General features: G+C 40.2%; 1 protein-coding gene across 1 annotated transcript in view; it reads left to right on the top strand.

Moving 5' to 3' along the window:
* CUBN (cubilin) overlaps window positions 1-14,351 on the top strand; it is a 259,194-nt gene that overhangs the window by 137,012 nt on the left and 107,831 nt on the right. The window contains exons 32-36 of the mRNA NM_001192575.1: window positions 4,718-4,877; window positions 6,758-6,871; window positions 8,577-8,687; window positions 10,347-10,475; window positions 11,458-11,590. Of these exons, the coding sequence (NP_001179504.1) occupies window positions 4,718-4,877; window positions 6,758-6,871; window positions 8,577-8,687; window positions 10,347-10,475; window positions 11,458-11,590 (647 nt within the window). The remainder of the gene's footprint in view (window positions 1-4,717; window positions 4,878-6,757; window positions 6,872-8,576; window positions 8,688-10,346; window positions 10,476-11,457; window positions 11,591-14,351) is intronic.

Here is a 14,351-nt window from a genome sequence, read left to right as displayed (position 1 = left end):
CAAGAGTACTGGAATGGGTTGCCATTGCCTTCTCCAACTGACCACTTAGACAACTTCTATTTTTTGCTTATTATAATAATACTTGGAAGAGCATCTTTGTATGTATATCTTAGTCTACATTTCCTGTAATTTCCTTTATATAGATTCTCTCTTCCTTCAGGAAAACTCTATTACAAAATATGTTGAGTATACAGAGAAGACTACACAATGCACATAAAGTACAGCATGAACAAAAACATTCTCTTTGCTAAATCTCAGTATTTTACCATGCTTGCTTCAAGTTCTTTCTTTTCTTCCCCAAAAGAAATGAATTGCTGAGGACACAGTGAGGCCCCATGGGCAAACCACACTGATTCCAGTCCCTGCCCCTGGCGCAGAGGAAACCATTTATGAGAAATTGGTTTATGATTCCCATGGCTGTTTTGGTACTTTTTCATGGTATGTGGTTTCCACATACAGTATGTAGTATTGATCTGCATGTTTTCAAACTTGATGTAAATAATACAACATGACACCTATTCTTCCATTCACTCCTTTCATTTAACAACCTGGTTTGACCATTTTTCTACACTGTGCTGTATTCAGATCTAGCTCATCGTGTTTGCCACTATACAAGATTCTCCTCTATACCATGAGTCATGGACCCATTCTACTGTTAATGTACTTCTAATTCTTCTAATATTGTGCTGGGGCAACCCTTATAGCAGGGAACATTATTGTCCATATTTTTTAATCCAATCATACAAGAGTTTACCTCAGGTAGCTATCTGGAAGTGAAAGAGTTGGCTTTTACATTTCCTCTGTTGCCAAATTCCACTGAAAAATGTATACATGAGAATTTATGTCTTTTAAGTCACTTAATTCTGGTGAACAATATGTACTACAATTTTATGTCAGTCCCATTGTACAGATTAGGTGGCTGAAGGATAGAGAAAGATTTGTCCACAGTAACATCACATGGCATCTCTCCCATGGCAATCATTCTCTGAGCACCTGCCAGGGTGTTTTGCTAAATAAACTTACCTTCTGTTTTTTCTCTTTAAAAGGGATTCTGCCACCTGCTTTTAAATAATGCATACTCTTAAATAATATATATTTCCATCATCAGTAAGTACATGGAAAGGTGAAAGTTTCCCTTTGCTTGGCTCCTTTATTTTCTCAAATTGTCTCTGGACTCTGACCTTTGGCATCCATACATATCATCAGAAAGGAGTGCTAATCTCTAAGCTGAAAGGTTTTCCTTCCCATCACTTTGTGCTGGAGTTGACACTTTGAACTTTGAAAGGGGGTTGATATTTATTCAAATCTCCTTAACATTTAAAACATCAAGTATTGAAGTCCATAGAAGTTTGACTCAGTTCTGACTTCTGGCCACAGCTCAGGGCACTGATACTGGATACTCTGGGACCTGGGGTGGGTCCGGTGTCCTTTGCCACCTTCTGCCTTCCTACTTCTCTCGCAGTGCTGGTGAAGGGCTGGCATAGCTGGCAAGAGGGCACCTGGGCAGGTGCGTGTGGCTTGGTCCCTGCCTGACTGGAACCTCCTCCACTGCCCACAGGGCCCAGAAAGCAGTTCCTCTTGTCCTCCTTCCCCCTGTGAATGGCCTCTTCCCTGCCATCGTGCCTGCTGTGCATTTATACAGCCCAGTCCACAAGAGAGGAGCAACTTGTTTTCTTAACTCTGGGTTTTCCACACCCTCAGTCCTGTACTCTTACATGTATATTCACTTACTCATTTGTTCATCAGGCGTTTGCTGTTTGTTATTTGCCTGGTTCTATTCTTTTTTTTAAAAAAAATCTCTTATTTTTGTATGGTAATGGTGAGCTCAGGTATTTTGAATGTGTTTGCTGGTATCTGGAAATTTGACAAACTCTGGATACTTTGTCAAGATACTGATTAACTTCCAGAACTTAGTTTACTACTTAACCAGGTCTGCCTCTGTTTTTAGAGCTCCTGTAGTTGGAACTCCAGGGATGGTGGCTACTTTTTCTTTTGTGGATTCATAATTTTATTCAAATTTTTATTTTACTAAAGTTACCTAGAAATGAGTTGGTTGTACTGTATAGTTTTTTGTTTGTTTTGTTTTGTGTATTTCTCTGACTTTTTCCACCTAAGTGACAGATCAGAAAATTAATTCCCAGGCCTAGGAAACCCTTGGCAATAGACTTCAATAAGACTATAATAAGACTTAAATAAGTTATACGAATATGTTATACATGTAGCCAATAATATAATTTGCTAACTTTGTTTTGGAAACTAAATGGAAGTAAAGGAAATGTATATTGATAATTTTTATGACTTCAGACTTTTTAAAAATAGCAACAAGTTTTCTCATATTTTCTTCCCTCCAGTTTCTTTCTAATTTTATAAATTAAAACTTGATTTAATATTACATGTGTTAAGAATTACTCTTAAATAAAAGAATTGCTCTTCCAAACTTAAAGAAAAAGACTCAGCTCTCTCCTTAATAACCTGAGGTCATATACTTTCATAAAATGGTAATTAGGAACTTATAACTTAATAACTATTACACACCATTTAAAGAGAAGTAACGTGAAGTGATACAGCATTTGGAGAGAGAAGAATTAAGTTTCGGGCTCTGCCACTCACTGGCTCTTTGATCTTGGGTCACTAGCTTCCATTGCCACTGTTGCCCATTGGATGAGACAGTAGTTTATTAGCTAGCACACTTGGAAATCTCACTTTCATTACTAAAAAAAAAAATCACATAGTGTTGAAGAGTAGTTTAGAGGTATTGCAATGGTGCTTGTAAAATTACAGCATGCTAATCAAATGTAGGGTGTCACTGGTATATAATTTTGATGTAGGGACATTTGGAAACACTCATCTTGATCCATTCCTTGTGAAGCAATGCCCCAGCCATGTGAATTTCAGCCCAAATCCTGTGATTCCTGAATCTCTGTGTAGGAAGGTTGGAAATATGGAGACCTGCTAGAAAATGTGCTCTTTCAAAGAATCCCCAGGGAAATGGCTCATTCATGTGATTTTCTGAATTTTCTAATTCTATTTTTTTCCTTATTTTTTTCTTTTTTTTAATTAAAAAAATTTTTTTTGCCATATATCAACATGAATCTGCCACAGGTATACATGTGTGAATTTTCTAATTCTAATCTTCATTTTCTACTGTCCTTATTTTGTCTTAAGAGGATTGCAATCAAAAAGACAGCTTAGAAAGGGATGGAACAGTATCTGCTACTCACCAGGCCTCTGAATTTGGAGAAAAATAGAGGAAACTAGAAGAGTCTTGCCTTTGTGAGTTCATGGACTTGTAGAAATCCTCTAAAAGTGTGTGTACTGTTGATGATGGTATTTGTTCTTCTTAGGAACTGTGTGATTTGTGACATTAGTGAGGTCTCTGTGCATCTGTGATCTTATTCTTGAAAATGGAGAGTCTTGGGAGGAGAAAGTGATAGTATATGTGAAAGGCTGTGTCCAGTTCCTGGCACATAGTAAACATTTAATGAATGGTTGCTGTTATTAATATTATTGCCCCCCCCCCAAAAAAAAAGAACTTATTTCCCCTGGCTTAAAGATTCATGGGCTTCTCTGGTGGTTCAGTCGGTAAAGAATCTGCCTGCAGTGCAGGAGACCTGGGTCTGATTCCTGGGTTGGAAAGATCCCCTGGAGAAGGGAACAGCTACCCACTTCAGTATTCTGGCCTGGAGAATTCCATGGACAGAGGAGCCTGGTGAGCTATAGTCCATGACACACAGAGTGCCAAGGCAATGAGAAAATTCAGTTTCACATACTGATTCAGCAATCTGGAGCAGGGGTAGCGGGTTGGGGTGGGGAGTCTGCAATGTAAACTCCATTGCACTGGCTCATATGGAAGGTCAGCCAAGTCCCAGCACAGAACTGAACAGACACAGAACCCTATATATTTTAAAATAATGAGGTAATTTTCTATTAATAATTCAGGCTCATAGAATTCTACCATTTCTCTTCTTGACCATAACCCTATGAAAAGCAAAAAGTTCCAGCAAATGCTGAGTTTCTGAAAATGAGTGATTCCTCATCGTTATTTCTCATGTATTTGCTCCAGTATTCATTCTTGCATCAGCACATGTTGTGAGAATGGTACATGATGTGACTGTCCTGGAGTCACAAGAGGATGAGAGCAGGGAAAGGCATGGCGTTTATAGACATCCAGGGATCTCATGGTGAGTTTCGCTGACATGAAAACTCCCACTGAAATCTTTGAAGAGTTCCTAGAAACGACCAAAGACTCAGACATTCTGATGGACCCAAGTGGACATAGAATAAAGCACTGGGTTCCAGCAAATGTGTTTTCTTTCTTTTTAAGAAAAAGCAATTATTATTATTTGGCTGTGCTGGATCTTCATTGTCGTGCATGGGCTTTCTCTAGTTGCTGCGAACAGAGGCTCTTCCTTTCAGTGTGATGGATTCTCACTGTGGTGGCTTCTCTTGTTGCAGAGCAGTGGCTCTAGTGCAAATGGGCTTAGGAGTTGTAGCACTTGGGCTTAGTTGCTCTGTGGCGTGTGGAATCTTCCTGAACAGTGATCGAACCCATGTTACCTGCGTTGGCAGGCAGATTCCTAACCAGGACCACCAGGGAAGTCCAGATGTGCTTTCCACTAGGTCGCTGATGTGCATATAGATACTCCACAGAACAGGGCCTTGTGGATGCCGATCTGAAGTCCTGAGCCACCACGTACCCAGTTGCCTTTCTTTGTAGGCATTTGACGGTGTAAGCTCCGCAACCGCCCGCCTTGCCGGTGTGTGTGGAAGACAGCAACTGAGGAACCCCATCATATCTTCCGGAAACAGCCTCTTCTTGCGATTTCAGTCCGGCCCTTCCAGACAGAGCCGGGGATTCCGCGCTTACTTCAGACAAGGCAAGTTCCGTGTGGTCTCCCCAAGGCGCAGACCATCTGTCCTTACCTCTCCCTCTTGGTGCTGCAATAAAATGAGACTAGTCCTTGGACATTGTTCCCAGCTTTCTATTTAATGTGCGACACTTTAAGAAGAAAAAAGGAACCATGGTTTGCAATGATTCTGTCGGGACTTTTAACTCTGTCTTAGTCCTCCGGATCTCTGTATTCCTCAAACAGGTTGTCAGAATCATACTGAAAAGTGTCTTTAATATTAGAGACACTTGTAAAGAAGTGTTTATCTGAATTCATTCATTCATAGATAAATGACCTAGCATTTATCTAAGATTTTATGCTAAGATATACACTGCTATAAATTGCAAAACTTGTAACATAGAGTCAGATTCTAAGCCTTGAGATAGTGGTAGCCCTTCACCCGAAGAATCAATGTTGTTTTCTGTTGCCTTTTTCTTTTCTTTCTTTTTAGATTTTATGTGGACCTTTTTAAAAAAATCTTTTGAATTTGTTATACTATTGTTTCTGTTTTTATTTATTTATTATTTATTTTTGGCTAAGAGGCATGTGGGATCTTAGCTCCCCAACCAGGGGTCAAACCCACACCCACTGCCTTGGAAGGCAAAGTCTTAACCGCTGTGTGTTCACCCCCCCATACCCCGCTACATTGTCTTTTTCTTAAATCACCACTTTCTACTAGAGACCTTTCCATCCATTGCCTTTTGTCTTGTATTTTTAGAGGTTAACCCTTTACCCACCATCAGAGATGGAACCTAGAGCTGGAAGGGCTCTTGTCTGCTGAATATGCCTGTGATTTTTTTTTCAGAGGATTCCTGTCCTTTCAAATAAGTGTGGTCTCTTTAGTCATTTCATCTGTTTCAGTGGACTCGCTTGCTCATTTTCTGTAGTAAAGCGCCCTAGCCAGTGAGAGTTTTTGGATGGAGGTCCCCTGAGGTTGCAATGTAGACTGTGGAGCACGATTGATGGCAGAATTCTTTCAAAGAACAGTTTCTTAACACTTTTTCTTCTAACTAATCACTTATATTTCACTTCAGAGCAAAAAAAGTCCCCAGCAGGTGTTCTCTGGGCTACTACATCAGCGTCCTTGGTCTCACGTATTCCTCCGAAGTCAGTGTGCAGTAGCGAGTTCTGACCCTGACCTTCAGTGTACCATCGTCTGTCCTGGCTCTGCACTAAACAGGCAGTGGAGCCCCAGCTTCTCTGGATGTTCCCCATGGGGACGGAACCTGCCTGTCTTTTCTCAGCATTGCCCTGACTGTCCTCACGTGCCCCACACTTCAACCAAGTCTGTGTGATATCCCCCATACCCTCCTCTCTATCTTGTTCAGACTGCCCTCTCCCCAGACCACTCTTCCTCACCCCGACTCCTCCTTCAGCACCATCCCCTTTGTGAAACACCTTGTACACTCCCCAGCTCTCAGCAGGCACCCCCGTCTTCTGTTCCCACAGGGATCTGCACATCCCTGAAAACACACAACTGCCCATATGAAGTCTCCATCAATTGAGTATTTACGTTCCTAAAAATGAAGTCAGTTGTTAAGAGATTATCCCTGTGCCTATAATTTACGAGTGGGTAAAGTAAGTAAATCAATGCCAGAGTTCTATCAAAAGATTCAGGCAACTCATAACCATTTAATCTGTTCTTTGCCACTCCCCACTTCCTATAATTGAAGAATACTGTTGTAAATGTAGAGTACATCGCCACTTTCTCATGATTCATGTGCAGCTTCCTTGGCAGAGAATTTCCTTGATAAGCCCTTTAGAAATAAGGAAACATCATTCATGTTTTCATTCTTCAAATAATTGTTCTGAAGAATCAGTAGAAATCAAAAGTGTATGACAAAAGTGTGTGTCTGTGTGTCCCTCAGCCTGTGGCGGCCACTTCCTCACTGACTCCGTTGACACTATATCCTCTCCACTGTTCCCGAACAACTATCCAAGCAATCAGAACTGCAGCTGGATAATTCAAGCTCAACCTCCCTGTAAGTAACAAAAATAAAAAAGAATCCAGGATGCATGTGTCTGTGGGAAAGTCCAGCAATGAGTCATGTTCTTATCTCTTCCCTGGTAACAATTGATGGCCTTCCTCTCCTCCTTTGGGAAGCCCTAATTCCTCATGTGCACAAGAACAAGGGTTTCCTAATCTGGTAGGAAGTAATTTTTGCTCTTTATTCTTAATTAATTTTCTTTTTGTAAGTTTCAAGGCCTAGCAAAGGAAATTACAAAGCGAAAACCTATAACCTAGTAGAAATGACAGGCATTTGAAATTGGGGGTTAACAAAAATAGTGGATGAATAAATAGTTTTTGACTGTTTGTCTTGACTGTGGTAGGTGCTCAAGAAGATGCTAAATGAATAAATGAACAGTAAGAACCATAGACTAGAAAGTTAATAACTTATACTTTGGGGATGCAATGCTATGAGCATATTGGTCTTCAGTTAAGGTGGAAGTTAATGATAAAGCCTGGTCTCTCTTGGTTATAAAATGTATTTTTAAAAGTCCCAGCATCGGCCTTGAAGAAGCATTTAATAAGTACTTACACTGTATTCTTTTTAGAATCCTAGAATCTTTCTGATCTGGTAACAATCTAGTGGTAAGGATTACTGTCCACATTTTACAGAGAAAATGAGGAGACCACTAAGAACTTGGGCAAAAACGACTATGAGGAGGGTGACCCTGGGGCCATTATGAATCTTGTTTCAAAGGAACCCTTCCCTTCTTGAGGTTTTCAGGGGAAATTAATGACTTCAGACATAATGTGGGAAAAGCATTAAGTTCTTGACTCCACTCTCTAATTAATGACCTGTGTGATAATAGGAAAGTCACTTAGGCTCACAAAGCCCCATTAGCTAATCTAACAAATGAAGGGTTTGGCTTAAATATTCTCTAACATTTTTCCTAGCGATGTTAAACATTAACAAAAGGGTATCTTTATTGCTCTGCATATGATTTGGGGGTCAGTGATGTAACCCTTAGCCAAAGAAAGTAGCCAGCCAGCCAGGAACCAATCCTTGGATAAAGAAGCTCCCGGCCTTGAGTCCTGAAGCCTTGCACCTAAGGATAGTTTCTAAACAGTTGTAAAGCTCTTAGATGAAAGAGCTCACTGGTGTAAAGACAGCAAAAGGAAAAGATCCTATTCTAAAGATTCGAGACCCTGGAAGAAAACAAAAGGAAAATGGACCCAGACTCAGAGTATTTTGCAAGTAATTGAAAGCTTTCTTTAAAAATGACTGAACCTCCATGTCCCTGCTTCTGGACTTAAAAGTAACACAGAAAATGCTAGGATATTTGTGCCAGGGAGGAAAATGTGTCTTATTTACAAGCACAGGTCAAGAATCAGAATTTAAGGAAGCTATTAATAAAAGTATTTCTGAGAGAAAGACAGCAACAGCTGATACTTTCTCCATCATCCATGAAGTAAACCCACCCCAGGGTTCTCTTACCAGCACCAGCATTTCAGAGTCTACAGACATTTTTAAAAGCTTTTCAGTTACTCTTCAGACAAAAACCTTTTTGCACAGTGGCGGCTACTTCTCCTCTTTGCCCCTGTCGTCCGGTGCACATCTGACAGATTCATCAATTCTTTGCCAGAGCATCAGCAGGTGAAAGGATCAGGGTTAAAATCTTGTTCCCTGTATGTTTTGTTTGCCAGAATTTTTTAAACAGTCTTCCTCTCTTCCCTTACAGTCAATCATATCACCCTATCCTTCAGCCACTTTGGCCTTGAAAGCAGCACACCATGTACCCGAGATTTTGTAGAGGTGTTGGACGGCAGCCATGACGACGCACCCCTCCGAGGTATGCCGTGTCGCTCACTCACTTCTGTGGCCTGGGCTTTCTACGGTTTCTGTACTTACATGTGTATATGCTGTCATCAGAGGTTAGAATGTTTCCAATAACTATGAAGACTGTCGTAAGCCAAGGAAAGATACCGAGAGGCTGAGGAAGCAGGAGTCAACGTAGGGCTTGAGAAACTCAGCTCATTCATCTTCAAGGACATGAATGGTTTATGTATTTTTTATTAATTGAAAAGTTGCAACTGCTTTAAACAGTAGTAAAATGCAATCCATTTTAACATTAGATAGCATTCTGTGGGAAATTTCTTGTTACTGTTTGACCACAGTTCTCGTGTTCAAATTGAGGATGTTTCTTCTGGTTTTGTCCTCATTGGAAGGAAAGTAATGGATGGATGGATGGATAGATAGATAGATAGCTGTAATAGATAGGTAAATACATATATATATATATATATATATATATGTACATTGGATGGATGGATGGATGGTTGGATGAACAGAATAGATAGACAGGCAGGCAGGCAGATATTATGGAGTTCTGTTTGTAAGACATCCCAGTAAAATTAAAGAATGTTGCTTATAGTTTCTGTAATGTTCTCAAACAAAATAATCTCAGGTTATTTTGGGAAGATCCCCTGGAGAAGGCAATGGCTACCCACTCTAGTATTCTGGCCTGGAGAATTCCGTGGACAAAGGAGCATATATGTATCTATATACATATAATTCCATGGACAGAGAAGCCTGGTGGTCTACAGTCTGTGGGTTCTCAAAGAAACGAACATGACTGAGTGACTTTCACTCACTCACTCATTTAAATGTTCTCTATGAGTCACTCCTATTTGAGCTTTGTCACTCAAGCTCCTTATCCTGCAGTAGAAGACAGGTTCCATCAGAGAAGGGACTTTGTTTTGCTCATGGCTATATTCTCAGTACACAGAACAGTGCCTGAGATGATAGTAGGCAATTGACAAATGCTCTCTGTGGACTTCTGCTTGTATTCTTTGTGACTTTTGTCTGTAAGCATTTGACCATTGTCAAGGATATATTATTTAACAGACACTTTTATAACCTTGCACTGAGCACTATTCTGAATTTTATAATAGTAAACTTTATAAATAGTACTATTTTTATAAAGTTCTATTTATTACAAAACTTTAGAACTTTATAAATAGTAACTCAATTCTTATACCCTTATGACATAGAATTTCATTATTACCCATGTACCTGTTTCTCAAGTGGAGAAACTGAGGCACAGAGAGCTTGAGTAACTTGACTCATGTCACATAGCTGGTAAGTGGCTGAGCTTGGAGGTGAATGCAGGTGTTCTGGCCCCAACAGCCGCAGTTTCTCAGCTATTGTGTGTTGCTGTTGAGTATTAGCCCCCTTCTTTGTGTAGGTGCCTGCTGCCCTGGAGAGTTTAACATTAGTTACATTTGGAAGTTATCTGTGTTTCTCTTACCTTCCCCTCGCAGTCTTTATCGTGTTTATAAATGTGTCCACAGTTTATTTTGAATCATCAGGCATCATCCCAAACACTGACCCTGACCTAAATGGTTCTCTAGTAGTGGTTTCTTCTGTTTGGTTTGGTCTCTTGTGATTTTAGTGAATACATGTTGGCATATCATCATTCATTCTCCTTGTCAATGTCATCATTATTTAGGCCGATACTGTGGCCCCTCCTTGCCCCATCCTATCACTTCCTTCAGCAATGCTCTGATGCTGAAGTTCGTCTCAGATTCTACAGTGAATTTTGGTGGTTTCCATGCCACATATGCTGCATCCACATCAGGTAAGAAATGTCAGCAAGTGGTGCTATTAGGTTAAGAGGAATGTGTAGAAAATCCTTGATTTATTATTTGGGATTCCTTTACATTTTGTGTTCTGAGCTAGTTTTGTAGATCTCCTCTGTGACTCATTTTACTGTCTTTCAAATTTGGTTAACATGCTTATAAATTCTAACAGCTGTGAACTCTGTACCACATCTTCCTTATCCATTAACAGACATTTGTTCCCATACCTTGACTATTGTGACTAATGCTGCTCAGGGTGAGCACTGGAAGTGGGGAGAATTGGTTGGAATGATCTTGGGTGACTTGCTTGTCAGCATATCCTTGTTCTCCTTCTTGATATGTTTGTTGAGGGAGCCCCTGATGGACAGGGTCCAGTGGTGTCTCTAACCGGTGGACAGCTGCCATTCTTCAGTCTCCTTGGCCTGACAGCTGTGCTCAGGCAGGGCTGGGTGTCTTCAGGGATGCAGGATGGACCATGGCACATGGGGAGAAGGGGAAAGAGGAGCACCCAGTAAGAGGCTGTAAGCTAGGATAGTTCTGCTTGTCAGCTTCCTCATTATTAGCTGTTAAAAGCCTTAGAATGCTGGGAGATCTGTGCAGGTTTCAGTGCTCTCCTGAGAAGGAAATGTTGAAATATTGCTTTCTTTTCTAGGCCAGGGGTGAAAATCATCCTGGTCAGAAATACTGAGGATTAAAATGAGTCTTTTATTACATAGAGCTATAGTTCACAGGAAGAAAAGGCTTTTAGAAAAGAAACTACAGGGATTCCTTCTAATCCACCATACCCAGTGGCTTTTAGTTTTCAAGTTACAGAATCTTTTCCTTATTATTATATATGCCGTGGATTTTTTTTTTATTATGAAATGAAAAGAGTACATCCTCTGATGCTCCTAACAGCTCTTCTAGTGTTCTTTCTCTATCTTATGGTGTCTTGTATTTGACATTTACTCTGCCACTCACTTTGTTTCTCTTTTCTTCTAGCTTGTGGTGGAATATTCCACATGGCTGAGGGCATCTTCAACAGCCCTGGCTACCCAGAAGTTTATCCTGCTAATGTGGAATGTGTCTGGAACGTCGTCAGTTCCCCTGGCAACCAGCTCCAGCTGTCTTTTATGTAAATCCTTTTTTTTTCATAGTGTATTGTTTCGGTGAGAATGAATCTGCAGGAAGGAAGCACTGTTACTAATAGGATGGACAACTAATAGCATATATGTCCAAACAACTGTTAAGAGAATATGGTGGGAACTTCAAGGAAGTCTGTTTGCATATTTCCTCTGTTTTAGTCATAGTTTAGGTTATAAATAGCATTAAACTTCTCTTATGAATGGTTTTAGAGTCCTGCCTAACATTAACAAGAGTGCATGCCTGAGCTCTTAGCATGTTTTAATTTTTGGAATTCTCATCTTCAGATAACATTAATTTTGTCTTTTTTAAAAAAAACTTAGAAACATTTAGACTCTTCCAGAGAATCACTATCATTCTTTCTTCCAGCAGAAATCCCCGTCTCAATTAAGCCTTCTTTACTCATATACCTTATCTCTATCCCCAATCCACTTTTTCTTCTTACTCTTAGCAAGAAAAGGATTTTGAAAGTATTTGGAACTATTGGCCTGGCAAAAATACCTATTTTTGTCGGACATTGTTTTCCAACAAAGATGGGTTTATTTGCAATCATCAGAGAACTGCAGTTTGAGGCCTGCAACCATAGTGAGCCACGTGCAAGTCCCTGTATAGAAAGAGAAGGAGAACACTTCTATAGAGAAGCAAAGGAAGTTGAGAGGGCTACAGTAAACATTCTTCTCATTGGTTGAGCCCTTCAGGAAGAAAGAGAGGTCTTTCTTCTTCCTGCTGGACACTTCTGTTTTTGCAGGGCATGAGACTGCCCCCTTTTGGTATGTGACTCTATTTAATTGAGATTCTATTTATTAACTTTTTACATTTCCCCCTTTTGATCATAATATTTTTCTGAAAGCATTGCTGATCTAGAATCAGGGTTTCTAGTTTCAGCAGTTTTCTGTGTGTCCATGTCAAGAAGGACCTTTCCTGGTATAGTATCTCCTGTCAGAGGGAAAGTGCACACACTGGAAATCTATCAAGGTCACATTTGTATAACTAGGAGGAGTGGGAGGGAGAATGCTCAGGTACTTTTAATCTGAAGTGCATTTGATATCAAGATCATAGACACTGGAGATTGTCTGAAGCCATAGGTCATCATCAGAGGTTTGGCAACAAACGTCTAACAAGGCCTAGTCTGGATATCTTGGGAAACTGTCTAATCAGATGTCACCTGCTTCAATTCCAGAACATCTTTGCTTCAGGTCACCAGCTGATATGCAGGTCCAATCAGGGTTCAGTGATTTCTTTAGGTGAACCATATGAATCCAAGAGTCTACTCCTGAGAGCTTGGTTTCACAGGGTTGATTAGAGGTACCCAATAGGGGCCTTTCCAGTGAGGATGAAGTGAGTTCTTCTGGAGGAGTCTTTTCCAATTGACAGGTTTCAAGATGTAATGCTTAACGTCTTCATTTCTCAAAGGTATACTATGGAAAGATTATGCTATTAAAACATGGTTACTTTTACTACCAGCAATTAATCCCTTGCAGTATTGGAATATCTCACTTTTTATCAGTTGTGGGTCAAAATAAGTGAGAGCCAAGTGCATTGGAAATTCTGGGGCTATCTCAAAAGATAAGAGTATAAGTTTCAAAAGGGGAGGATCCAAGATTTAGAAGGACTGATAGCAATGTTTTTGACCAAGATGTTTGGAGGGCTTCTGTAAATTTGGCCAAGTCTTAATGATGCTGTTGGTTGTTCAATCAAATCGGAGGATTGAAGGTGGTAAGCACAGTGGAAGTGCTGTAAAACTAGTCAAACAGCAGACTTGTCAGAGTACCTGGACAGTAGAATGGATTGCCTCAATCACTGTGAAAAGTCTGAGTGGAGTTCCCCAGGTAGGGATCCTCTTTTCCAAAAGGACTTTTGCCACAGAAGAGAGAGCAGCCTGTCTGCAAAGGAAGGCCTCAGTCCACTGTGGAAACATATAGACCATGACTAAAACATATTTATATCCATTAGAGGAAGAAATTGTATAAAATCCATTTGCCAGAGCTTGAATGGTCCATTAGGCAATTTAAAATGTCTGGGAGCAGCACAGACAGGCTTCCCTCAGTTCTACTTTGGACACGTGGGACAAGTGAGGTAGGCACTTTTCTCGACCTTGTTAATGTTTCCTCTGTAATATTGATTCATGAAGGCAATCATCTTGTCAGTAGAACAATGGTTTAATGCATGCATATAGGTGGGGAGTGGGAGTTTTAGAGTGTCTGGTAGCAATAAGTTCTTATTTGATGTGAACCAGAGCTTTCTCTTTTTATCAAACCAACAATAATTGAATTTCCAATCTTGTTTTCCCTTTTCTGAGAGCAATTTCTGGGCTTTTCTAGCCAGTTTTTCTAAATTTCCCTTTGGACCATGACGGAAGTTTGGTTGCTATTGGTTCCTTTAAGGGCAGCATTCCTTATAAAACTATTGTCAAGGTAATTTTCCTTAGCTTACAAAGAGTCAGGTTCACAATGTCCCAGAACCTTAATAATAGCTAAAGTGGCAAGGGAAAGTATCACATCCAGTAATTCCTAAACTTGAGGGGAGGCATTTAAAACTTTTTTGCCCTTGGAAGTAAGGAGGGCATATTGCTTAGTAAGGAAGATACATTGCTCCCATGGTATTCCAAAATTAATAGCTACTCCAAAAACTACTATCAATATGAGCTACTATCAATATAAATACTAGCAGTTTTATCCTTGGTTAAAGTATAAGCCCATGTTGCTGCTGCTGCTGCTGCTAAGTCGCTTCAGTCATGTCCGACTTTGTGCGAC

The sequence above is a fragment of the Bos taurus genome, chromosome 13, assembly GCF_002263795.3.
Source record: "Bos taurus isolate L1 Dominette 01449 registration number 42190680 breed Hereford chromosome 13, ARS-UCD2.0, whole genome shotgun sequence".
In the NCBI taxonomy this organism is placed as follows: Eukaryota; Metazoa; Chordata; class Mammalia; order Artiodactyla; family Bovidae; genus Bos; species Bos taurus.
This window is presented reverse-complemented; position numbering and strand designations above follow the sequence as displayed.